The sequence below is a fragment of the Ambystoma mexicanum genome, chromosome 8, assembly GCF_040938575.1.
Source record: "Ambystoma mexicanum isolate Mex_15411 chromosome 8, UKY_AmexF1_1, whole genome shotgun sequence".
Lineage (NCBI taxonomy): Eukaryota > Metazoa > Chordata > Amphibia > Caudata > Ambystomatidae > Ambystoma > Ambystoma mexicanum.
Window position 1 is genome coordinate 665,518,582 of NC_090929.1, and position 27,847 is coordinate 665,546,428.

The 27,847-nt window shown below is 45.8% G+C and overlaps 1 protein-coding gene across 1 annotated transcript in view; it reads right to left on the reverse strand.

The window, feature by feature from the left end:
* Nucleotides 1–2,100: 2,100 nt before the first annotated feature.
* LOC138472328 (basic phospholipase A2 B chain-like) overlaps nt 2,101–27,847 on the reverse strand; it is a 105,893-nt gene continuing 80,146 nt past the window's right edge. The window contains exons 3-5 of the mRNA XM_069610451.1: nt 11,368–11,512; nt 11,162–11,268; nt 2,101–3,364 (exon numbers count right to left, since the gene is read on the reverse strand). Of these exons, the coding sequence (XP_069466552.1) occupies nt 3,204–3,364; nt 11,162–11,268; nt 11,368–11,512 (413 nt within the window). The 3' untranslated portion in view covers nt 2,101–3,203. The remainder of the gene's footprint in view (nt 3,365–11,161; nt 11,269–11,367; nt 11,513–27,847) is intronic.

The window sequence follows — 27,847 nt, forward strand, 5'->3', positions numbered from 1 at the left end:
ATAAAGTTTGTGAACAACTCATAAACCTTGCCCACAAAGGCCTCCAGGGGATTATTAAAACCAAACAGAGGATAAGAAGCCACTACTGGTGGCCAGGCTGCGATTTTCAAATCGAAAGAACTGTCAGAGATTGTATCCTTTGCAATAAGAGTGACAAAGTGTGTGTGGGAGTTCTAAATATCACATGGTTATTACATATATTCCAGAACGCACATGGGACAAATTGGGAATGGATGTTTAGGGTCCTGTGTGGAGTAATGGAGTACTATCTTTTTGCCTGGTGGTCATTGATTTACTAACTAGGTGGGTTGAAATATTGATCAAACCTAACATAATAACAAGGAAATGAAGGAATACTGTCACAGGAAATCCATTGAACATATGAAAAGCACCATATACCATCCCCAAGCCAATGGGGTTGTAGAATGTTTTAATAAGGTCCTGAAAGAAGCCATCAGGTGGGCTTGGGCTAATGGAAGAGACTTGGAGAAAGCAGTGAGAGAGGTGATTGTTGCTCACAGGTGTAACCCTCATTGTACAATGGGCGCTTCGCCTTTTGAACTTAGAGGTAGGAAAGCCAATACAAAACTTGTGCCAGCCTGGATGGGCAAGGACACTGCGATGGGGAACAAATTGGAGAGTGCTGTTAGTAAACATCAGGGATAGTCAGTTGAGGAACAAAGAAGCACAAGATCGTGCTGGGGCAAGGAGAAACAGCGCTCTTCCTACTATAGGAGATAAAGTGAGAATCAACCTACCTCCCGCTCTCAGAGATGGGTATTGTAAGTGGTCCAAGCCCAATGTTTTGAAAGAAATGTTTAAACATGCTGTCAGATTGGATGATGGGAGACTATGGAACATGGAGTTAGTGTCTTTGGAGAGGGCAATGGAGAGAAGAGAGAGCGAGAGAATGCTGATGAGGGAGACAGTGTCGCTGGAAAGTTTCAGAGAGAAATAGAGTTTACCAGGAAAGTGAAGGTGAAAATGCTAGAACACTGCAGAAGTAAATTTTCCTTGCCTGATCATGTAGCTGGGAATTCTCAGCAGTCAAGTTCGGGGCGATCCTACCACAGACCTAAACACCTGACAGGATATGTGTAGGAGAGGAACTTTGTATGGTCCTTTTAAGAAATCTGTGAAGAGAAGGGGGATGTGTAGTATGGCACCTGCTATCACATTTGTGCCACGTCACCTGCCAGCATGAGCTCGCAGTGGTTTGCTGGAGGTTCTTGGAGGACCGAGGACGCCAGCAGTTGGAGGGAAAGACGGAGCGAAGGGCAAAGACTGGCAGGGCTCTATATGTATATGACTTTAATTTATGACCCAAATAAACACCCAAGTTAATTCCCGTAACGCCTCTGTGTCTCCTTGAAGCCATATACTACAAAGCCCAAACTGTTGACTTTGCCAATGCTTGCTTAACAGGGCTTTATGGAAGGACATGCATAGTGCTTATAAATTGTGTGGCTGAAGGCAGATCTGGTTTAGACATTTTTATTACACCAGTAGCGTGTTTACAGCCCCCAATTACGTCATGAACGCTCAGACGACTGCTTTGAAAAAACACTGGCAGACACTTCGAGCAAAAAAGTTCTCATGAGTAGATGTTTTGTGCTGACAGGGGCAGGAACTGGGTGGGAATGAACAGAGGGATTAGCATGGCCATGGGCAATCAATGGGTGGGCAAATAACCAAACAACATGTTCAAGCTTTATGCCCCTCCTCATACGCCATTTCTCCCCATCTGTACTCTAATGCAATAGTTTTGGCTTATGGTAGCCCAAACTAAAAATGAGGCCACCGTGCAACATGTGTCTGCATCTGCAACAGATTAAAGATGGGTCCATGCAGTTCTGTGCTCTGTGATGTCGAATCTCTTCCACACTTGTGTTAAGGTTCCCTGTCTAATATCTTTATACAGCAGTCACAATGTCATAACTTGGGAAAGGATGTCCTGCCTACAACAAAACATGAACTCCTTAACATCATTCTTCCCACTGAAGCCCCAGTGTGATTGCCTCTCTCTCTGTGTAGTTTTTATGTTGTACGGTCCGAAGGTGGCTATTTTGCAAAAAGAGAAAACCATGCAATTACCTTTTTATTGCTCATTTGTACACATACAGCAACAGCCTCAGAAACGACTGTATGAAGAAGCACAAGCTGTACATGATTTTGCTGTAGACTAAAACTACACGAAAGTCTACCTTTAAGTGGAACAGTAATACCTAGGTAGGATGTGGAGGAAAGAACTAGAGCCTATAGGAATGCTTGTGTTTGGCTGTCCTAGGGCTTCAGAAACAACTGTGATTGATGGGGCCAGGTTAATCAACTGGGGGCATAAGGTTAGGCAAGGCAAATATCTGCAGAGAATGCCGACCAGAATTGGGCACGGTGGGCACGTTTGGACATGTTCATGAGAGAATGGGGTGATACCCTGCATTGGGTGATGTAAATAAAGAAGTGGGGACCTTGCCCCTGTAGGGGTGGTGGTTAGAAGTTAGAAGTGAGCAGGGGCTCACTTGGTTATGTCCGGGGGCTGCAGGAGCACCTGGTAGGATACAAGCTTGGTGAACACCTGGGGAGGGTTACAGCAAAGGGCTCACTGAGAGAATTGACTTCGAAACCAGGAGACAGTCAGAGGCCATGGTTGTGATATAATGGCCTGGCAAATTCGCACAAGAAGGGAACAACAATGAAAATAAAGAACATATGGGGAGATGCACATCAGGGAGTGTGTGTTACCTGGTCAAGCAGATTCTCATAAAGGCGCACAGGATGGTTGGGGGCGGGGGGGGGGGTCACCAAGGTATGGAGATGTACCTGGATGAGTATGTTGATGAACTGGTAAGGGAGATGTACCAGGGAGACAAGTGGGGTTACCTAAGGTGGGGTTGCCTGGTTAGAGTGGTAATTGGTGGAGCGATAGCGTAGGAGAAGAGGGAACAAAGGGCACCTTTAGGTTAGAAGGATTTCGCTTTCTGGATGAAGGAAATTTCTTAGGATATAACCTGGATCTATTTACCAGCTCCAGAATCTCCCTTGGATTCTTGGCACCAACAGACCATCATCAGAACCTCACAGCCCTCTCCAACAGTGATCTATAGTGAAGGGGAGAGGCTGTGCACCAGGCTTGGGTTTTTCAGGTGGAATATGAGACGTTCATTGTATTTTCACAATCCGAGGAGTTGGTGACGGTGATACGTCTAGTAGATTGGGGCATTGCAGGGTATTGCACTCCCATAGCATGTAAAGTCTAGCTTAAATTTGTATCTATCGTTGTAGGTGTTCCGGTTTGCCCAAAAGCAATTTGTCGCCGCTCGGTCGCATTCACAGGCCCGTCGTGCACACAGCGACTTCTGTTTTCCTGCAGAGAAGCAAAAACAACACGCGAGTTACGGCACGGCTTGAGCACATGGGTCGTGAGATAGGAAGACAGACGAATGACATATGTTGATCCCCAAACCCACTCTCTGCCCTTCATTCATAACATTACACGTGAATTAAAAGAAAAGACTGACCCTTTACCTGAGGCAGGATTTCTGCCGATGTGCAAACTCCAGTTATTCACTGCATCAAGGACGTGTATGCCATGTCCTTAGCAATCAAAAAATATATTTTTATTTGTATGTATTTATTGAGTCTACTGACTGTTTCGACCAGAAACACATCACAAAAGTAATCAACAGCTGACTGGGCTTTTCTGAGCCAGGTGCCATACATTTAACAGTGGCGTGTCGAGGGAGTGGCCTGGGGTGCCACGTACTAGCCCTGGAATCTGATTGGCCACCCCAGGAGCCACCCCATTATCCCAAACTATGATCATTATGTGTGTGTGTGTGATTGTACTTCATGCCACCCCGGCATAAGGCGGTGCCCCACTTGGGCCACCCCAGTCAAAAGAGTCTGGGCTCGCCACTGATACTTTGGTGGAAGACTTAGAGAGCGACTGAAAGGCGAGTGAGGGGGAACACAGCTCTATGGCTGCAAGTCACTTGAGGTATAATGAAGAGCGCTGCCCACTAAAGGCTGCTCATCTCAAGGTGACAGCCTGCCTTTCCACCCTCCCTTTGCCACTTTTGGTGGGATCTGTCCTCAACGCCATTTCCCAGTGAACAGCCCAACTCTGTCATGCCCCTCCTTCCCGTGCCCGCTTGTGTGACCCCGCCCCACTTAAATGCCCCTGTGTGCCCTCCCACTCAGTGGGCGAAGTGAGCGGGAGCGCTTGTGAGCGGTGCTCCTCCACTTTTTAAAATTACGTTTTACAGCTCCTATACTTTTATTTTAAAAAGAAACCGTTCCAGAAAAGTTCCGTTTTAAAATGAAAGAATAGGAAGAAGTTGAAACGTGCACTTTCAGTGCTCTGCACCGAACGTTCCCTCAAACAGCAGGTGCAAGTGTTTGGGGGTTTGTATTGTGTTGTTGGAGTAAGTAGAGGGTGCTTCTTCGCAGTCAGGGAGGTGTAGTTTGGGTGCATATTCGAATAAGTGAACAATGGTAGCGTTTTGAACATGGAGAGGAAGGGAGTTCCAGCAGTGTGGGGCAAGAAGGGAGAAGGAACTAAAGCAATAGGAGACAACAGGTGGCTGGGGAAACAAGGAAGTGAACAGTAGCAGGGGGTGTGAGGAGGAGAGCAGCTGCGATTTATGAAGGTCTAAGGATGATAAATCAAGCCCTTAATCTGTATTTGGATATCTCCAAATATGTGTTTTAAGCCAGACTTCTGTGGACTGAGGTTTCATGGACTTATCAACAGCATTCAAGCTGGCGCATGCACAAAGGTTATGGTCATTCCTTGCACAGATGGGAATTCCTGCAACATTGTTAACATTAATAATTGCCCTTCGTTCTGAAACCGGCATTACTGTCAGATATGATGGAAATGGAAAATGTACTGAATTGTTGGAGACAAGATTCATTTACAACCGGGTTTATCTTGGCACTCTTAGCATGATCCGATATAATAAAAGGCCAGATATATGTTTGTCAGATGCAGTCATGCGTAGTAGAGACTGCCTGCCTAGCCTGTTGTCACTGCTAGAGGGAGCTCTTGCCTTAGGAAATATATGAGGCCAGCTGAACATTTGTCTGCATTGTTGGCACGTGTACGCAGGATTTTACACTAGTTATTTAATATTTACACAAATGGACTCCAGAGTGCCCTGTAAAATGTTACCCTAATGTCTCACATCTTGCTGCCCATAGAATACTGCTTTTGGTTTAATCGGATGTTGTTGTTTTAATTTCTCAGACCCCACAGGCTTTACAGGTTTTAATTAATAACAAGCAATTAAACGTTAATGCTGTTAAGCCCTCCTTTATGATTTCAAAAGTAATGGAGATCCCTGGAGTGTTTAAAGTCAAAAGAGTGCCTCCTAGGACGGTGAAAATGTTTAACTATTTGGAGATTTGTTGTTCACTTAAAATGAGAGAAACAGGCAATATCTTTCTCTCAATCTATAGCAGATATCAATAGGCTTAGAGCACATTTGAACCCCCAACCAATTGATATACTATTAACCACTTATAAAGCAAAGGCCCTAGCAATTGTGAAAGTTGAGTCATCAACTCTGATTCAAACTATTGAAAATATATTTTGTTGTCGAAGTCTTTTGGGATTACTTGCTACATACACTGGCCATCTTGAAATCGTTTTGAACTATGCCAAGGATAAGGTCTCTCTTGCACCTATATTGCTGTGCTTGAACTCCTTGCCGACTCCACAGCCTGCATTATCAAAAGCAGTTATTGGTGACATCCTAGAATCAATGGAGCTTTATTAATACCCGAGGTTGCGTATTTAAGAAGGAATTTGAAATCCTTCAATGCCTCAGGATAACTTGACAATCCTGATTCGAGAGATACATCTACCCATTTTAAAACTTCTTGAGTTATTATAATCTGCTAATCTTGCACATTTTAGGATTGCAAAATGTTTAATTTTAGAAATCTATAGAATATGATGTCTATTCTCAATCATTTTTTACAACTAGATTTTGGGGTGATGTTCTTCACATTCATACAGTAATGGGAAAATGACACAATCTTGTCTAGTTTCTTTGGATATTAAAGATATGCATGTTCTAGGCTATTGTTGATTAATAATTATATTATTATTTTTATATGATTTATGAGTGCCTGTATTATGAATATAATTTGCATGTCAAAAAAGTGCATTGATTTGAACCGGGATCTAACTCGTCGACTGACAGATGGCAAGCAGTAGAAAGTAGACAGTGCATGCCTTCATCCGTTACCACTCTGTCCCACCTCTCCTGCACAAATGGTGCCACAACCTGAGATCTACTATCACCAGGAGGATGCTGAGCTGCCATTGGTGGTAAATGGCCCTGCTAGCCAATGGTGCCATTTGGCCAGGCTATGCTGAGCCAAACAAAGGGGGTCAGGGAGCTATCTGAGCTTATGTATACTTGGGAGTGGGAGAATAAGGATCGCTTGATGTAGTTTGACCGGTGACATAGTGGTATGATATATGACAGACCCTGGTCGCGCTGTCATAGCTGGAGGCCGGTGCATCAGTAGCAGAGTCTTTGGAACCTGATGTCAGCTCAATGAACAACTTGTGCCACACTTTACAGTCCTTGGGCCTCGATGAGGTGCCAAAGGCACTCTTGGCTAGATTACCCTGCAGGACTGTTTTCTGGCTGAGGTTGCATATTGCAATGTATTCCTCCCCTCCTGACAGTCCTAGCCTCAGACAGGCAGAAATAGTTCTACACCCATGACCAGATGGACGCTTTCTTGATAAGTGATGACTTTTAACCTGCCTTCACAAGGAAGGCCTGAGCATTCCCTTACCCTGTTGCCCCCTCAGTAGGGTCAGGCAATGGTGCACTGGCCCCAGTCTCCTCATCCTGATGCTTCTGCTTGACTACCATCTCTTATGTCACCTGCAGCACCACCACCTCCTGTTCTCCCCTGTACCTGTCATCCCCCTGCACCTCTGTGGCTTACTCTCCCTGCTGCTGGACTGGCTTACTCTCGCCACAACAGGAGCCTGAAAATGGGGCGGAATAAAAGAAAGAACTTTCCCCAGAGTTTTTAATTTGAAGTGACTATCTTTGCAGACTGCTGCAACCTGATCACCTATGGGTAGCAAAATTTACACCCAGATTTTTTACCGAGAGAACGGGCATAGGGAAAGGGCCCAAAGAATTCGGCCAAAAGTCGACAGTCCAAAAAGACAGACAATTGGATGTACCAATGACCAGAACCTCAATTTTTTCGGCATTACGTTTTAGCCAGTTTGTCGCCATCCAGGATCCCAGGTTCTCGAGGCAACCCCTAAGCCTTGCAGCCGTCTCCGGCTGAGTGAGATCAAGGCGGACCAGAATCTGCGTGTGATCGGCGTAGGAGTGATATCGGAATCCATGGGACTGAATAAGACGGAGAAGTGGCCTAATGTATATGTTAAATAATGTCAGTGAGAGTGCAGTACCCTGCGGATTGCCACAGGACAGGAGAACCGGCTTAGAACAGAAGGGAGGGAGAGAGAAAGACTGGGAATTGTCTGCCAGAAAAGCAGAAAACCATGCCAAAATCTGGCACGACAGACCAGCCGCCGATAGCCGGGAGATCAGGGTTGGATGGTCAACCGTGTTGAAAGCAGTAGACAGATCTAACAAGATCAGTGCACCGACACCACCCTCATCCACCATGTGGGCCAAGTCATCCATCACAGATGTGAGGACTGACTCAGTTCCTCTTCCCGGGCGAAACCCTGACTGAAAGGAGTCAAAGAACCCAGATGATTCCAGAAAAGAAGAAAGCAGAGGAGAGACGAGAGACCCCAACAACTTCATAAGAAAAGGGAGGAGTGAGATTGGGCGAAAGGTGGCCAGCACAGTAGGATCCAAAGAGGGTTTTTTAAGCAGGGGGATCACAAGTGCATGTTTCAAGTGGTTAGGAATGTATCCATCACGAAAGGATACATTTACTGCAGATGTAATCAGTGAGGTTATATCACCCAAAATCTCTTTAAGGAGCACAAGAGGAATAGGATCAGACGGGGATGCAGATTTCAACTGATGAATGGCCGTGAGAACATCTTGATCAGAGAATGTGGGGAAAATGGACCAAGAAGAATTGAGCTCAATAGGGGGATGAAAAGACTGTTTAGTCACAGGCTGGCCAGCAGAACTACTGATATTGCGACAGATAGTCTCAATCTTGCTATAGAAGAAAGAGGAGAGAGAGTCACAGAGAGCTAGAGAAGGCACAGCCTGAGCACCCAATTTAGCAGGGGAGGAAAGAGAATAAACCAAATTAAAACATTTGGACGACACAAAGAGGAAAAGGAGCACATAAGTACAAGAAGAACTTCTTTGGTTGATGACACCAAGGATAAAAGGACCCGGGAAAGTACAAGAGGGCATTTAAAAAATGTTTTAATCATAATTAATTTGCTTTATTCTGGTGACCTCTCCTGGGGTGATGAAGGGGGCCAGGGACCTGCCTGAGCTATTGTAAGATGACCCTGGGACATTATGCAGAGGATACCCTGATCACCCCACTTCATCCATCAGTGAGCAGAGCACAGTGGTGCTACTAGTGCTTTAAAGGCCTTGCCAGGAGACCCACATTCTCATTTGAGGCAGTGCACCCTTCCAAACCCCAAGATAAAGGCCTAACCTCACCTGTCATCATAACAATGGCAAAACATTAAGAGCATTGACCGTGGGTCGTGTTGCAGACACAGCACTGCTTTGGTCCATGGATTGCAGCTCACATGTGCAGTCTCACAGAGAAAAGAAATTCAAAATGGCAGACCAGCTTCTTACAGCCATTGTCCAGCCACCACTCAGAGCACATGCTAAGATATACACCTCAACTTAGGGGTGAAAGCAATTCCACACCAACCGATTACATAGCAGTTCTAACAAAGATACACACATGTAGGCACTAGTACCCATACTGGTCCCAGGGGAGGACATGCTAAAATATTGAAGGGATGTTCCAGGAAGGGGAGGTATGGGCATTTGGAGAAGGCTGTGATAAGAGTTTGGAGGGAGTTGGTGATTCAAGAAGGAGGATGTGGAAGGAGTTTGAAGAAAGACAGGGAAGAGTGGAAGAAGCTGGAGATAGGAGGGAGAGAAGAGGTATCAGGAGTTCATCGGTGCAAAACAGCAGGCGGCGGCAGGAGGGGTACATCACAATGTGGTAGGAGGAAGACTTTAAGAGGTAGCACAAGAAGAATTTTAGGATGTGGTAGATGGAAGACGCCAAGAGGAGATTTGGGATCAAGCATTAAGGGTAGCAAGGTGGTAGATAGTCAGAGCAGGATCATATGGGAGGGCATGCTGTATTAAAGGCCTGGTGTAGCAGTGAAAACCCAATCGGAAGGGTTTGAATCCAAGGTGGGAGGAGGATCAAGCCTGGGACATGGTGTCAAGGAGGATCAGGATCAGAAGAGGAGCCAAAGGGTTCTGCAGATGACATAAATCAGGACTGTACAAAAGAGGGGGATACAACCTCAGCGTTTTCTTTTTGCAAGTCAAATAAAAATGCAAGACATATCTGCAGGGTGTGGTGAAGACACGGCCATATCTACAGAACTTACTAGAAGGATGGGAGGTGGCCTTATCCCACCATCAACAGAACACAGTCTAAAGGACTTTTAAGAATGAAACCTAGAAGCTTATCTTAATGAACAAGTACCCCAAAATCTTGTCAGTTGTAAACACAGACCCTTAAACTGGTGGAACTATGGATAAACTACTGCCCTGCACTTTATGTTTGCAATTGACCGCAAAGCAGAGTACTTGTTGTTAATTAAAACCCTTTTTTTAACCTGTGATCCTGTTTGGACTCACTTTGGGCCTCACCCGAATATATGACAGGAGTAAGCGTAAAAAGGGAAGACGGAAAAGGGGCCTAAAATACACACAAAAACGGACGTAAGGGGATATAATGGGACATGAACGGACACTGGAAACACCAAAAACAGCCACAAACAGAGACAATGGGTTCAAACAGGGATCAGCAAACACCACAAGCAACTAGCAATCTCCTCTAAAACTCACAAAAACACCCCTATACTCTCAGAAACAACTAGAATTTCCCCAAAGCCAAACAAACACTCAAAGTAAGCAGACAACAAGCTGGTCGTATTAAAGGCCCTCAAACCTTTTTTAGCCTCCTGATTAGATGGCAGGACTTCAACCCTGCCTTGAGACACAAGGCTGGGTTGGGCAGAGTGGAAATCCAGAGGGAATCCCAGAGCAAGATCATACCCACCCAGAAAGGCTTGAGCTTCCTGCAGGGCACAATGAAGGAAGTTCTAGCACTGCTAGATATTTAATTCTGACCAAAACATAAGTCTAAATCCCGGGACGGGGCATATGAACCGAACATGTTACACCTCTCCAAACACGGAAACCATGTATTTGAGCAACTTTCGATTATACTTAGAAGATCAAGGTGGACAAATACATGTTCAATTTTGGATATCCCCACTATTGGCTACCAGCAGAAGAGCATGTAATGTTGTTCTTATTCCAGCCTATAATGGCTGCCCCTATACAATCCCTAGATGTGGATAAATGCAATTCAAGCATGCACATAAGAGTGGTTTGATGATTTACTTGAGAAATACTTGATTAATCTGTCCTAATGCTACATGGACGTTCTGATGCTTTCTACTACTTGAAGCGCCCATTATAAGTATTTACATTGAACCCATGCACATTTTATGGATAGGCGCCATTTCTCATTTCTTAGGTGTCTCTGTTGTGTGGTTATTCCAGTGAGTGCTGATTAATGGGTCACTGATCTTTTCCTTCTAACCCAGGAGCGTAGCTCCCAGGAGGATAGCTCAGGGGGCAACGTGCTCGCCTTGGAAACAAAACGACACAGTGAACCACAGGTTCGATCCCCAGGTCAGTACTTAGAAACCTCTGGGAAGCAAGTGCATTATAAATAACATATCATATCATATTATAACCGCACTGCTGACCAAAAAATACAAATCAAAAAAAGACAATCAAAAATAAATATGCAATGAAAAAGTGAACAAACCATCTGTAAGGCACTTTTGCATCTGAACTAAAAGTAATTAAGGATTATCTGTATTGGAGTGAATTGTGCCTTCATTATTTCCTTGTTGAATCCCATTAAGTGTGCCTTTCCTCTTAAATGTACTCACCACACATGATTTTCTTATCGTAAACTAAGAAACTGTAGCCGGTCGTCTTTGGAGTGCATCCTCTCGCCTTTAATCTACTGTAGCAGCAATCATGACCCCAACAGCACCTGGAGAAGAAAATATCCCAACAAATGAACCCCTTGATCAGGTTGATGTGGTTGTCAAAACGCTGTTAGTATTCTCTTCACCCTGCTATAGTCACTCACCTGTCTGTTCTATCCACCGGCTCTCCAGTTCCACCCCAGCCACAGTAGCATCCATAGGAAGTGTATTTAGGGAAGGAACTCTTTCCAGTAACCTGTTTAATCATACTGCCGAAGTTTAGAAGATTACCGTGGGCCATAAGACAAACTGGAAAGAGAAAAGGTTGAAAGGATCACATGTCTGGGCATCATGAAGATGGAGAACTCAGGCAGGAGATAGATGAGTCTGTAGAGGGAGAGTGCACGTCAAGATTGAAAGATAGGCATCTGCCTACAAATGCAGAGCTCCCCCCCTGGTTTTATTGGACGTGTTCTTCTGAGGGAGAGCATAGGTCTGGTTGGATAAAGGTTTATGGATATAGAGAGCATAGGCCAGCATTACAGGATATGAATCAGACTAAAGGTGATTCCTAAGGGGGAGTTTAGGCCTAGATGGACCACAATGTGCTGAGGAAAGTGTGGGTCTCAATAGATAGAGTGCAGCTGCACAGGGAGCTGGCATGTCAGGATCGAGAGACGAGGATCTGCAAATGGAGATGTCGGACACCACAAACAATAGCGGTCTGGAGAGTGGGAACTCAGGCATAGACAGATGGAGATTGGCCTGCAGGTGGAAAGCTCTAATCTGTCTGGATAGGTCTCTAAAGGGGAAGAGCTCAGACGTAGCTGGAGAGTGGCGTGCAGAGGGAAGCTCAAGTCTGAGTAGAGAGGGCTCTGAGGAGAGAGAGAGCTCAAGCCTAGCTGAAAATCGATGTGCAGAGAAATATGCCAGGTCTGGGTAGATAGGGCTCTGAAGAAGGAGGGTTCAGTACTAGATGGAGAGCAGTATGCAGAGGGGAAGCTCACTTATGGGTTAGACAAGACTGTGAAGAGAAAGAGTTCAAAAGTGCCTGGGGAGTGGCATGCAGGGGGAATGCTAAGGTCTGGATGATAGCTAGAGATGAGCCTTCAGAGGGAGAATTGAATGCTGGATGGAAGCAGAGAGGGGTTGCAGAGGGAGAATTCAGGTCTGGGTAGACAACAGTCTGAAGAGGGTGAGCTCAGGCTTTGCCGGAGAAAGGTGTGCAGGGAACAGCTCAGGTCTGGGTAGATAGGGCTACGAAAAGGGAGAGCTCAGACATGCCTATAGAGCAGCATGCAGAGAGAAAGCAGAGGTCTGGGTAGACCGGGCTGCAGGGGTGGACGGGGAACTAAAAGAGGCCCTGGAAATAATTACTGGGGACGAAAAAAGGCCCTGGAAATAAAGTTCAAAGTGGCCAGATAGTACACATTTTCAGCAAGCTCAATGCTTTTCCTATGAGAAAATTTGGAAATACCACACAAAAGCGGCCCAGGGTGTAGAGGCCCACCGGGAAATCTCCAGAGTTCCCTATAGGCCAGTCCACCCCTGCCGGGCTGCTCTGAGGTGGGAGAGCTCATAATTAGCCGGTGAGCAGCATGCAGAGGGAAAGCTAAGATCTGGATGATAGATTGAGCTGAACCTGCAGAGAGAGAATTCAATGCTGGGTGGACGCAGAGAGGGTTTGCAAAGGGAGAGTTCAGGTCTGGGTAGACAGTGGTCTGAAGAGGGAGAGCTCAGACCTAGCTGGACAGTGGCGTTCAGAGCGAAAGCTCATGTCTGGGCAGAAACAGCTCGGAACCGTCAGAACTCGGATCCAGATGGAGATCGGGGTGCAGAGAGAAAGCTTGTTCTGGGAAAATAGGGCACTGAAGAGGTACAGCTCAGACCGAGCTGAAGGATGTGCAGAGGGAAAGCTCAGGTCTGGATAATAGAGATGAGCCTGCAGAGGGAGCATTCAATCCTGTATGCAGAAGGAGAGGGGTTGCAGAGGGGGAGTTCAGACTGGGGTCCATAGGGGACCACTTACAGGAAGCTAGGCCTGCATGCTGGGAGAATAGTGTACAAAAGAGGTGCTCTGGCCTGGTTAGAATTATGCATCCACAGGAGGAGATTTCCACCAGTGACAAAATTGGCATGAAAAAATCCCTCAGTGGTAAAATTGTTCACAAAATTATGCCCTTGAGGAAAAACCCACCACCTAAAAAGTGGTCAGCTGAAGGACTTAAAGACTGCAGCAGGGGGCATTCACTAGTCCCTGCCCTTGAGCATAGCAAGTTCAGCAATCTGATGTGACCTGAAACAGACATGGATTTAGTCCCTCTCTTGCCAGTTTATTATACACATTCTCTGCTTTGGATACAGCCCAATTCATTCAGGAGTATGGCACCCACCCAACAGTGAAATGCTTCAAAGCAATTTTGCTCAGTGACGCACATTACAAGTATTTGTTGGTTAGAGGTGTGACTAAAATAATAGCAACCAAGCTTATTTGTGTGATTTTTGTTCCCGTTGTCTAACACCATAGTGTCACATTGATCACTTTCGTTCTAACATTTTCGCTGCAGGTTTTCATTATTTTGTGGTATGTCCATTTAAGAAGTTGCAATACCTTTTTTTTAGTAAAGGATCTCCCAATAGCCCTGTTGTGTGTTTTGTGTTGAAGACACAATGGAATCTGCACACAGTTATCAGCACCAATGTTTGGTTGCATTGTCACTCCCAATGCCAATCTGGGGTTGAAGCCATTCACGCCCACTATCGAAGCGACCGTTTCATCTGAGGCCATTGCAATGGCTCAAGCGTTTCCATTGCATGTTTTGTTCTCTTTATCTTACTAAGTGGAGTGGGTGTGTCCAGACCTGGCCTGCTGGCTTCTTGTGCCCAGACACCCAAGTTGAATATCACTGAAACCCTGAGAGTGCTTGTGATCCTAGTCGGAGGAAGCCTACAAGAAGAGTCAAGCACATTTTCCTAAATTGAGCTCTATCCCAAACCAGAACGTTTTAAGAAGAGTTGTCTCAAGCACTACAATGCTTTTTTTTGCTGGCTGTTGTATCAAAGGTGGCAACCCCAGGGAGGGGTTGCAGCATCACTTTCAAACCAAAGTTCTGGTGCAGGCACAAAACCTGGCGACTCATAGCCTTTGGGGCACGGGATGAATTTAATTTTGACCTGTGGATGTATGAACCGTACAAGAGGGGGTTGGGGCTTGTGGGAGACAGTAGGGTAGAGCTCTGGGGAAAGCAAGTAGGCATTCTGGCCTCTGGCCTCTGCCCGACCGCCTGACACATTCCTTCTTGCTCTGCCCCAGGGAGGAAAATGCCCTATCAAGCCACTAAGCACAGCACATGAACATGTTCGAGTGACGTTTGAGGCACCCCTCAGTTTGCCAGCTAACATAATTAGGCAGCTGAAGTGGGTGCCTGTGGTCCTCAGAAGCAGCTTTTCTCTGAATCAAAGGTTCTTCCCACCCATAGCTCTTAGCATGTAGCCAATGGTAATGCGTGAGTTTCTAGACTGTCTCCTTTACCTCATCTGCCAACTCAAAGATGCTTTTTTATTGTACATGGGAGTACAATGTGTTTCATTGACAGAGAGAAAGAGAGTGAAAAGTGAGAGAGAGCGAAAGACTGACACTGGCAAGGTGAGATAGTGAAATGGGACTTGTTTTCAAGAGGCCAGTAGTCAAAGTGCTGGGTTGCAGATTGTCATGCCTTGCAAGACCTACTCCCCACTTCCCCTGACTGACACTCCTCTAGGAACTCCTACCACCTTACACTCAAATCACCCACAGACAGCCCCCACAGGTCTAACAGTTGGCACATCAACACTAATAGAGCCCTGACTAAGTTCTCCTCTTCTGTCTGCCCTATCACACCATAACACATCAGTGGCTTACCACAGCCAAGCAATCTAGCCTACCAGATCTTAGGCTCTTTCCTAAAGATACCACACTCCCAAGTCTGCCAAACACATAGAAAGCAGATGGGCACACAGGAACCGGGTGCTTGCAGCCTGCAGTCATGAACAACACATGTTTCAAATCTTCCCCGACCACAGTCCCACTATTGCCCCCTTCTTTTTTTCTTCTTACAGAGCCATGCACAGAGAGGCTGAAGGGTACTATACAAGACCACTTACCTTATTTTACAGATGTTTTGGACTACAACTATCATCATACCTAGCCAGCATAGTCAATGGGAAGAGATCATGGAAGTTGCAGTCTAAAACATCCAAAGAGGTGTAGGTTAGATTTAGCTAAACTGCCAATGTTAGCAGGTAACAGCAGAAAACGCGTACATGTACGGAATTTATAAATGGTCTATATGATGTAGTTGATGTACAATGGTCTTCAGATGTAAACTAAGGATTGAATGTGACCCATAGCTCTCAAGTGGGCTCATGTTAAGTATGATGTATTCAGCTAGCCTTGAACACTTATCCCACTATAAGGCATACCTTCAAACACTCTAGCTATGACGTATAGGATACCTAGAGGCATACATTTAGGTGTAAGCACTGTTAGTATAAGAACTATAAGTGTAAGCTGGAAGTCCAAGGCTTGTACAAACTGCTGTTGGCTAAATAAATAGGTCAAGCTTAAGGTGTTCTGCTTTGCCACTTGGCATATATGGTGAGGAAATGGCTGGATATGTAAATTGTGCTGTAATAGAAAATATGTATAGCTGTCCTTGAAGAGAAGGCAACTTCGGTTTAGCGTTAGCAGTGATTGGTTCCCCCACCTACTGTCAATCCCCCACAAATGAATTGCTCTTAAATCTGTTACAACTGATGAAACAATCTGAAATGTTTACTTATACCCTTGAATGGAACCCTTTTCTGGCTGGGATTGTGACCTCTCTCATTTCTGCCCTTCCCACACAGCCTGTTCCCACCCACTCTCTCTTCTTGGTTCCTTGCGTTGGCTTTCTCACGAAGAAACATGTTCCAAAACCAGAATAAATAAATGAATATTGTGTTGAAACGCAAGATTCTTTCACTTCTCCCCACAGGGGAGCCTTTCCTTGGGGGGCAAGGGAGGTGAGCCCACTATGCAATAATCCTCCTAGAATCGCACTGAGAGTGACTCCCCTCTGGAGTACAATGACTCCCGTTGCACAGAGGAACTCCCCACAGCCCTCTCTTTTGAAACAACAGTAACATCAGAACTTCAGAGACATTCATCAAACCACACCAGTGTTTGTTATTGTGACATAAGACCCAAGATCCAAACTGAGGAACAATGCAGTAAAACTACTGTGAAGAAGAAGAATGCTTAGCGAGTAATATCGATTACTGAACGGTTGGAAACCAACACCACTGTGAGAAAGAAGAATGAACAGAAAATGAAGAGTGCTCAACTAAAAGAGAAAACTGTCAATAATCCTCCGCTGGTGAGGACCCACCAACCTATTATGAAAAAGGATGATGGACTAATCCCCTTGGGAAGGGAAACCCGGGAGTTTCAAATCAGTCAAGTCGGGAGTACTGAGGAAACCAGGGGATCCTCTGCCAGAAGGAAGCCACAAAGTACTGTGGGAAGAAAGCACTGAGGAAGATGAAGGCAGAAGAGAGATGGGGAAGAAAACTCCAGGACAGAGAACCAGTTGAGAACGGCAGCAGGACCCAGGGAAGGTGGACTGTTCAGTCTGGAAACAACAATGAGACCACTGGAGCACTAGTGCAGCAGAGCTGCAGAGAAGAAACAGAAGGAGTCAGAACGATAACCGAAGATGTCCAGACTTCAAGGGAAGTTCCTACCCTAGGAGCAGACCCAGTGACGCCAACTCGTGAAAAGCAAGGTAACCTCACCCATTTTCCTATGGGCCTAATGTGCTTTATAAGTGTTTAAATAAATAAACCAGGATGAAGGGAGACCCAGGAGGGAACACAGGGATAAAGAGTACCCACAGACAACGTATCCCAGTGAGTGTTTCCAAAACTAAGAAGGGGGAAAACACTATGACAGTCAGCCTACTCATTCCAGTGAGAGGACAGAAAGCAAGAAGAGTGAAAGACATTCAGGGACGTATCTGACACATCCCAATGAGTGGATGGAAATTAAGTAGAATAGTAAGAGACATTCAGGGATTCAAACTACTTGTCCCACTGAATGGTCAGAAGTTAAGACGAATGAGAACCAGTACAAAACTACGTTTACTCGTCTCAGTAATATAAGAACTGGGCAAGAGAATAAGAATAACTATTGGGTCTGCTATAATTATCGCAAGGAGAAAGACAGTGAACCAGAGGAGCAGGATCATTATGTAAAATGTCTTATTCATAAGGAGTTAAAGAACTACAAAAACACAAAGACCAATAACCAAATAAAGAGGGATTCAGTATCCCTAGTATTCTCAGAAGGAGAGAATTTTCGAGACACTTAAGAAAGACATTGTACAAGAATGTCCAAAGCCCATAATGCTGAGGAAGAGAAGGCTACAAAGGGAACAAATAGGGGAGCCAAAGACATGGAAAAGTCCCCTAGAGGAAGTAAATAAGTTAATCCGAGAGATAGCCAAAAACATATCTCAAAACAATCTACTAATGCTGATGAAGCCTACCAAAAAGAGAAGGTACTCTTCTCCTGCTCTTTGGTTAATTTTAGCTTCGTGGTAGGGACAGAGCAGTTTAGCTTTGGACAGAGGACAGACTGTTTAGTTTGGACTTTACAACAGATGGTGAGCACCTTAGTTTGTCTGGTTACGAGGGAAACCCAAAGATTAGGGATGGTGAGCCCTTTTCCACTTATTATTTTAATAAACGAGTTTCAAGAATGCCAAAAAGTGGTGTTCTCTTATTTCTGACCTGCCAGAATATATAAATATAGGTATATGTCGTTATGACAAATATCCTTTTTGATTAATTTAAAAAAGAATGTTTTATTGACTTTTGGTTTTTTAGAAATGTTTGGTTTTGGCTATTAAGTGACACTAACCACCTGGAAAGCTTAACTATTGGCATGGAATAGCAGTTATTGGGAAGAAGGCATATGATGGGGGGGGACACAGCCTGCATGTTCTTTGGTAATTGTCTTCTCCTGTAAAGGACAATGGCCATGCTAAAGCCTATGGGACATTCCTCCCCACCCCTGCTCCTCTCTGCCCAAACCACATCCGCTGCAGACGCTTTCTTGTGTTGTCAATCAGCCGCATGACTCACAGGCTTATGAACAGGCCTGTGATTTGCAGCTGATGGACACAGAAAAATGAAATATATTACCTCCCAGGGATCAATCATTATCTTCCCCTGTGAGGCTCGCTCCCTCCCTCCCTCCCTCCCTCCCTCCCTCCCTCCCTCCCTCCCTCCCTCCCTCCCTCCCTCCCTCCCTCCCTCCCTCCCTCCCTCCCTCCCTCCCTCCCTTCCTCCCTCCCTCCCTTCCTTCCTTCCTTCCTTCCTTCCTTCCTTCCTTCCTTCCTTCCTTCCTTCCTTCCTTCCTTCCTTCCTTCCTTCCTTCCTTCCTTCCTTCCTTCCTTCCTTCCTTCCTTCCTTCCTTCCTTCCTTCCTTCCTTCCTTCCTTCCTTCCTTCCTTCCTTCCTTCCTTCCTTCCTTCCTTCCTTCCTTCCCTTTTCGTTTATTTTTAGCCTATTTGCATCGTGTTATCGAGCTCGGTAGTTTTGAACCCTTTTCAAACTGATAGAGCCTTTTTGTTTGCCTGTCAGATTACGAGATATAAGGTGATTTAAGCTGATCGGATTTGTACCACATACCTAAACACACACACACACACAGCTCCCACGCTCTCAATACACTGCCCCTCCACACACCCACTGGCCTACACACAGTGCCCCCACACACGCACTGACCCCACAATGCCAACGCAAACAATGACCACACACACATAACTGCCCATACATGCTTTCCACACACTCACTGCTCATCGACACACACACATACACACTGTGAGAGATTGACATCTGACAAGGGTGCAAATCCCTGTTTTTCTTTATTTTTAATAGTGCATAAAGTGATGTGGGCGATTCCTTCTCCAAAGGGGTAATCTGCTAACCAGATGCCCCTTTGTTGCAACTCCATGCCAAAAGCATAGTGCACTTGTGTCCTGCTGATTCAGTCGCCTGATCTGCAGCACCTGCTGCACTCATGGCACAGAGCAGGTTCAAAGGTCACAAGATCCTGACTCGACCTTTGCAGTGACAGTTATGTCACTGCAGCCCATGGATAACATTTAAGATATGCCCCCTGTACTCAAACTACAATAATCATGAGCTCCCCATGCTCATGGAAGGGTAATCTAGTACCACATAGCGGACTGAGAGAGAGAAATGGACCAAGCAGTCTTGCATTAGTATGCAGTGGATTACACGTTCAGCTCGTTAGAAAGTGACTCCACAGTGAGAATTTCGCAAAGCCTTGCACTGCGGATAATGCTGCCACAGTGAAAGGACACAAGGTAACATCGACATCCGGCACATAGCTGGCTGGACATGAAAAGCTCTACTGAGATTTGGGCTAGTTGTTGGAGCACTTCAGATTGATGCAACGGTTTACACTACCCCCACAATTCCACGTTGGAGTGGTATTGAATACATCTTCCACTGGATTGTATGAATAGGTGAGGCGACATTGATTCCCCACCTTTGTCCTGAAGAAGGTCAGGCGTATGAAGGGCAATAGCAAAGCCCAATTCTGACAGAAAAACATGTAGACAGTGTTTGACAAGCTGTTTTTGTGCTGTTTAACAGATGGACACACCTGTCATTTTTGTAAAGGGTGTCGAGGATTTATTGATTCGTTTATTTGTTTTAGGGGTTTTATGAGATTGATAACCCATTTGAGTATATACATTTGTTTGTGTTGTGATTTGGTGAGAATGTGTATGTATGGTGGAATTAATTATGTGATGTTGTAATTTAGGATGTACATGGGTTTTTTATGAGTCTAGATATTTGAAGAATTATGTTATTTTTGTAATAAAATTGATTTTTGTGCAAAAAAACTGTTTCAGTAGTACCTTGCCGGACTCATAGCTAAGGTCCGTGTTGTGTTTATTTTTCAGGGTAATCTATAAAAATAAGCTGTGCCTCAGTTTAGCCGTGCATGGTGATACTGATCAATGCCGCCACATCCCAATTGATATTGCTCATGTGTCAGCTCATGTGAGTCAGCTCTGCTGTGGAAGGGAATGTGTATTCAGGTCAGATGGACCGATACTGACACAGGGCAGGACAGTAACCCAGAGGACCGACCCTCTCTTTGATTCGCTTTGGGAGGGCCGGTAACACCACCTCGGGAGACAGCCACACAGCAGCCAGGTGTCCTGGGTCCAGATATCAAAGGAGCATACCCAATCAGGAGGAGTATCCTCATACCAGGTTGCTGCAAATCCAAAGGACAGGAATAGAATAGGCAGGCGTGTTCTGTACACTGGAAAAATTCTTCCACCATCTTTTTTCTCACTGTCTCTTTTTCCATTTCCTGTCTCCTCCACTTCCTCTGCAGCAAAGCACTTTGAGTGCCAGATTAACAGGGCAAACTCCACTCCAGTCAGGAGCCTGGATTGGTTGCCTAAAGCAGGTTAGCTTTAGACCAATCACCTGAGGATTTCTGCTTTTAAAAAGAGTCTCAAACCCCTTCAGGAGAATTTCCTCTTACACCGGAGGTGAAGAAGGAGCTGTTCAAGACATCAGGAGTGATCTGTGCTGTGAACTAGGACCCTCTCTGCAAACGGATCTTCTGTGCCAGAAGAGCAGAACCTGAACTGGAGTATCCTGTCCTTGAGTCCTTTGCAAAGGCCTCACCGCAACAACAGGACCAGACCAGACCAGCAGAAGCATCATATCTCATTGCGCCAAGCTGGTCGCTCTGTGTTCCCTGCATCCTGAAAAATAGGGAGGGTGCTAGTGCTGGTGTCTGTGTTCCTCCAACCATTCAAGTATTTGACTGTATCTAAACCAGCTCAACACTCTACCATGTCCTAGCGAAGCACATCACCTGCTAGGCCCGAAGTGTGTGCTCAACACTGGAGCCTGAACCGAATCTATAGAGGGTCATCCGCTGGGGGTTATAATCACGTCTCAGCTCAGCTAGCCCGAGAACCGCCGGCTCATTGACTGCACACCGACGCACCATCGATCACCACTTCAACGACCGTCGCCCGCCGACTCAAACTGCTGGAGGGTCACTCGTTGACATCTCCCAGTTTCCAAAGCCTGACTCGACCTGGCGACTCGACCTGGCCAACCGTGAAGCGTTCTTGGGACCACCCTGACGTGCATCATTGAACGTCCACTGTTCAACCACATGAAGCACCCGCATTCAACCCTACTTGATGCCTGCTTGCTGCAAGGGCCTCCACGACCCTACATGCCCGACTAAGCCTGATCATCATGATTCAAACCTGGGTCTGAGGCGCCAGCCCACCAAGAACTGGATCTAGCTACTGTGACACTGAACTGCCCCCATGTTCCACTGGGTCCTTAGAGACTGGTTAGGTCACAATTGCTCCTGTATTCAACTCAGTATCCCTTTTATGGTGGTACCTTACCTACCACCCCTGGGACTATGCTCAGAGTGCTACTTTCCCCAGTCTTTCACATCTTCTCTGTTCTTTCCTTTGGGGTGGGATTTTGTATAATAATCTCTTTTCGTTCTACATTTAAATGGTGTGTTTTATTAAAGTGTTTATATTTTTATATAACCTTTATTGGACATTTCTTTTATTTTGGACTGTGATACTGTATTGTTTGGGTCACTACTGGTTCACCTTCATAGCCCTCTTTGCATAACCTGCTGAGCTTAGGGCCCTTTAGTAACGTGCATGCACAGAATAACTTTGCGTCCAAATAACCGAACCAACTCAAGAAGATGACAAAGATACTGTTTTATTAACAATGATCTAAAACAGAGAGTTACAACGAACGTCAATGGATGTACGCTCAATTTTCTCTCTCAGCGATCTTCTGATAAAACATAAATTATATACTAAAAATACATCATAGGTGACATCATACTACATGGCAAATAATGAAAAACCTACTAGGGATTGTAATTGGCTTAAGGGGAACATCTAAGTATATATTGCTTAGGAACTAGGATTGTGATTGGCTGCCCACTGCCCACTGTCAGGTGGACAATATATGCCTACCTGTAACGCTCACCTTGTATCCACAGGGACGCCCCCCGACTGGTCTAGGATGCTTCTGGGACCGCTGCACCTTCCCCGGGGACTCGCGCTGCTGAGGGCTTGTTCTGGAAGACAGGAGTTCGGTTTTAGCTCCAACACCTTCTCTCGGAGCCCATCTTCTCCGTGCTCCCCTGGCGACCCCCCTTGGAGCCTTTCTCACCTTTGGTTTCGATAAGGTGCGCTCTCCGTCCTGCCGTGCTGAGCAGGGACGCGTTGTAGCTGGGCACCGTTCTGCCAGGTTACTTCACTGGCGTGGCCCGGGAGTCCAGACCGGCTGCGACTCCACTCTTGAGGTAAATCTCTAGTTTGGTTAAGAATGAATGTCCGTAATTGTAGTTGCCCCAGTTGACCTTCACCTTCTTTCTTGTTGATTTAGAAGGGGTGATGGAGACGTCGAGCTGATATAGAGGGCTGAGCTCGAGAAGGTAAGAGAAAGCGCAGGGCGCAGCGCTATGAGCGTCCTTAGAATAAGGCTAACCTGTGCTGTCTTTCCTTGCAGGTCGCCGAAAGATTGCTGGAAGAATGTGGCCTGCTGAAAGCAGGCCGTTGGATGGAAGAAGCCCCTAGCAGTAGACTTCCAGGAGAGCTTGGTAAGTAAGCGGAGCCTGGAGATGATGGAGCAGATGGATGATCGCTTACTGATTGTCCTCTTCTCGTCTCTCCTCTCGAGGATGCTGCTGGAGGGAGATAGCTAATTCCAGGGAAGATTCCGGATTAACAGAAGAGCAGGATGCAGAGCAAGTAAGGATGAATAACGTTGTTCTTCTTCTTCTCTCGCCCATGCAGGCCAAAGATGCTGAGCAGGACCCGGTGAATGTCACGCTGCAAAAGCAGAATAAGGCGAAGCGCGTGCCTCAACTCGGGCATGGTTTAAAGCCAGCAGGTAGCCCAGGTGCCTTAGGGGCAGGCCACACCCTGGATGCTAGACTGCATGCTGCAGTTCCACATTGATCCTTGTGGGGGCAGCCATGTTGGTCCATTGCCCAATGGAAACTGCACCTGCCATATGAGCCTGGCGTCAATGGCGCCAGGACTGACTCCAGGGTACCCGAGAGGGGCACAATTGGACCCTTGTAGAAATACTGTGGCGAGGGCCAGAGGCCCGGAGTTCCCTGGCCAGGGATTAAGGTCATGACACTACCTCTAAAACATGTCATCCTCGAAATTATTAAGTACACGGTTTTCAATTGTTCTTCAAACTATAAGACCCTTCGTTATACGGATCGCTACAATTGGTTGGCACACTTGTGCCATATCTGTAACATTCAGTTCACTTAGCAATATGTAATCCCAAACTTAGGTACAAGGAGGTGGACCTGACTCCATCTCCCCACCCAATTAGCCCAACATCTCTCATCACCCATGCCTTCAGCCATGAAGATTGTCTTTGAACTTGGCCTTGCAAAGTATCCTTGTCTCTGGGAATACATGGGAGTGCGGGCCCTCACTATCGTTGTTCTAGGACTCCAGGTTCAACTCTATTTTCATCCTTGGCTCACGTGATAGGAGACCACGATTTGGTCCATTTTGCAGATTTTTAAATGTCTTAAATGAATAAATCTTGGGAGTCTTGGTGATCTATCTTTCTCTGCACCTTAACAAGGGATGATTCATCCTTTGTACGTTCACTTCTTTCAAGAATAGATAACCAGCCTTGGCTGCTTCTGTTTTGATGCCAGGCCAGACAGCCTCGCCATGCAGCTCCACGATTTCAGCTTATTCTTGCTGTGACCCAATTCTCGCCTTTTCTCTTCATGGGTCCTGGCTTACTAAATTCATAGCACCGATGTCCAGCTCCTGTACAATGGCGGCTCTGCCTGCATTCTATTTACTACATATAGCCAGCTTCTATAAGGACTTAATCTACTTGCGTTTCAGCATCTGTACACTTATTGAACGGTTAATTCTCTGCAGCACTTTGTGCACGTGTAATCTTCTTTCTCATATTTAAGAGCTCACTTGATTCTTTACTTCGTCATTAGTTTCTATAGGATCCATGCATCCTCTTCAGCCAATATCTCAGGACGTCGCACATGTCTCTTGTGACATCACTAGCTTCTCTCTTTGTTCTTTTTCATATTCCTTCTGGGAGTTCCTCCCTCAGATTGTCGTCTCTTCGGGGATACATTCGATAGGGTTGTCTCAATGGGTATCTTCTTTCGAATATATGCTGCAGTATTGGTACAACCGCTGGTGTCGAACACAGCGAATTCTCAGACTTACAACATCTAGGAGGTAGGGGGTGGGATTTCCTGCAGAGGCATGTAACTGCTCCTCTACACTGTGCTACTACAAAAGATGAAGGAGGTCTATCTCTTGATTGTCCCTGTTTTACCTTTATGATTGAGTTGTATTTTGGTTTGTAGATGTGTGAGGATTGAGTGGGCCATTTTACCCCTGCTCGTCCTTGTACGCCTGTGAGGCAGAATCCAATTCATCACACACACTAAAACAAACCCACAGACACACTGCCAAGCCCAGACATACTCACTGCCCACACATACTAACACTGCCCCCAAACACACTGCACACTCACACACATACTGCCCCTCACACACTCAAACACATTGCAAACCAAACACTGAACCTTTCCACGCACACATATAGACTGCCTACACACTGCTCCCATACACTTACTAACTGCCCCCACACATATCACATGTGTTTCCCCCACACACTGCCCTCCAAACATTGCCACCCATATACAAGTCCCCCAACACACAATGACTCCTCCACATTGCTTTCACATGCATTGTCCACACACACTGTAAATTGCCCCATGCACATACTTCCCCACACGCTACCCTCACACACTGCGACCACATACACTGCATGATCACACACTGCCCCAACACACTTCACACAACACATAGAGTGCCTGCTGATACATGGTCACTGTGCACACACACACACACACACACACACTGTATCTGCATACTGGCACATCACCCTCATACATTGCCACTTGCCCCCACACACTGCCACACCCACCCACACTTCCCCATACACATGTCCCTCACACACTTCCACACACCCATTGCCCACACACCCACCCACCCACTGCCCAAGCACAATTTCACCCTTTGTCACAAATGTAAACACTGCCCTTACAACATACACTGCTCCCACACACACATTGATCTCCGTACACAATGCCCACACACTGCACATTGCACCCGATGCACCCAAGCATGCTTACACACACACTGCTCCCCGCACACACTCCCCTCACATGCACACAAAGCCCTCACACTCCCCATGTACACCCCCTGCCCACAGACACTACAGATGCCCTGACACAGAGCCCCCCATGCACTTAGCCCCCACAACTGCCCCCTCATACACATTGCTGACCATGGAGACCTCCCCTCATACATGTTGACCAGCATCACACATGCGTACATTGCCAACACACTATAAACACTGCCCCCACACACACACTGCCCTTTAACACCAACACTGGTCCCTAAAAATCCCCACACACACTGCACCACGTGCAAACTGCTGCCACTCCTACACTACCCCCACATATTCACTTTCCCCACTCATTCAGTTCCTCACACATTCATGCACACACACTGCCCCCAACAACACACTGTCCAAGCACATACATACACACACACACTGACCCCTCACATCCATTGCCCCCACACACTTTCCCTGCACACACTTTCCTTTAGGGGTGTACCGAACTTCGGCTTTGAGGAAGTATTTGGCCAAATTCCAGCTGAAAAAAAGATATTCGGCTCCGGCCGAATAGTTTCTTGCTATTCGGCTGTTGCCGAATACTTTGTCATTCTCATTTGACTACAATGCAACAAGATCTCAGAGAGGCAAATATAGACTTCAGTTTGCAAAACTGAATAGAATTAGACCAGACACTTAGCCACAAGACCAGACAAATTGCAATCACACAGCTGTAAACTATCTTATATTGTAATCTGCTCTTTAGGGCATGTTTGATACAGATTCTTAGACATAAAAAGGTGCTCACCTTTTATACTTTGATACCTTTTATACTTAGCCAGCAACAATACAGGAACATCTTTTCTTTTGGCAAATGTTTATATGCAATGTGCACTTTCTTCAGTTGGAAAAGTGCATATTTCACTTTAGGGTACATTCCGTTCCTGTCATGTCACTTCCCATTGCGTACGTCATAGTCCCCCCTTTTCTTTTTTAAGGACTTGAGTTCTGAGTTCAACATTATCTGATATTTTATCAGGAATGATAAGGTGCACATGTTTGTGTATTGGCGAGAAGGAGTGGCGAGGATAAGTGAAAAGTGAGCAGCATTTGTTCCTATGGGCCATGCCCAGGGAGAAACATTAAGAATGAAGATTCCCCCTGCTAATAGCACAGGGAGCTCTTGATTCTATTAAAGACAAGGAGGCAAGCATTATGCTTCATCTTCTCATTTATTAGCTCTGCAGCAGTTTCAACAACTCAAATAAAATGTCCATCTTTTCGTTGAAAACCAAACATTTTTGTTTTTATTTTTTTATTTTTTTTTTTACAAAACTTCATTTCCCATCAACCCTAGGTCCCTGATCCCAGTGTCCTGGTCATGTGACCTAGTCCTTCCTCTTCCTGTAACCTTCTCTTCTTTGACTGCTTTTCAACTGCAATCTTAACCATTACTGAACTGTCAACTTGTTCCGAAAGGTCTCTGAACTGTAAAACTCTGCGGAAAAGATCCCTTGCATTCAAACTTGCGATCTTGATCAGCGTGTCCTGTCCTCTACTCGAACGTCTTCAACCGTTCTTCTGATCGTCTCCTAAGATGGAAACAACAATACATGTTAGGGTGGCGGATACACACCCTATTTCTGGGAGGAAAATCTTGTTATTCACTCAGATACATATCATTATACATTACTTTGTCATCATCTTGTCTCTCTCGTGTATCTAGGGTGGGAAATTAATGCTCGCCTCCTTGTCTTTAATAGAATCAAGAGCTCCCTGCGCTATTAGCAGGGGGAATCTTCATTCTATGTCAAGACGGAGGCGAGCATTATGCTTGTTTAAAGCTTCTTACCATAGCTTCTGCCAGTGTGTTAATCGGTTTAAAATAAAACGTTCTGAACGTGTTATCACTTGCCCAATCGGCTGCTTTCAGTATATCTTGTAATGTCGCCCCCTGCTTCAGTGCTTTGGATGCTCCTGCTCCTCGCACTGAGTGTGCTCCAAATGTTGCCATGTCTATCTCTGCTAGGGACATAACTTCTCTAACCCATCTCGCTATGGTGGCTGTCGCTATGCTCTTATGCGGCTTCCTGCGCACTATCAGTAATTGCGTCGTTCCCATCGGTCTCAGCTCAGCTGTCCTATTTACATACTCTCTTATACATGCGTCTATGGACAATTTAGGATGATCTTGCATATATGGGTATGTTATTGATGAGGAATCTGTCTTCGTTCTCCTGGCCAGATGGAAAGTCACTCCGTCTGGTCCGTATACCATTCTGTCTATTTCTAATGCTCTGACATCTGCTACT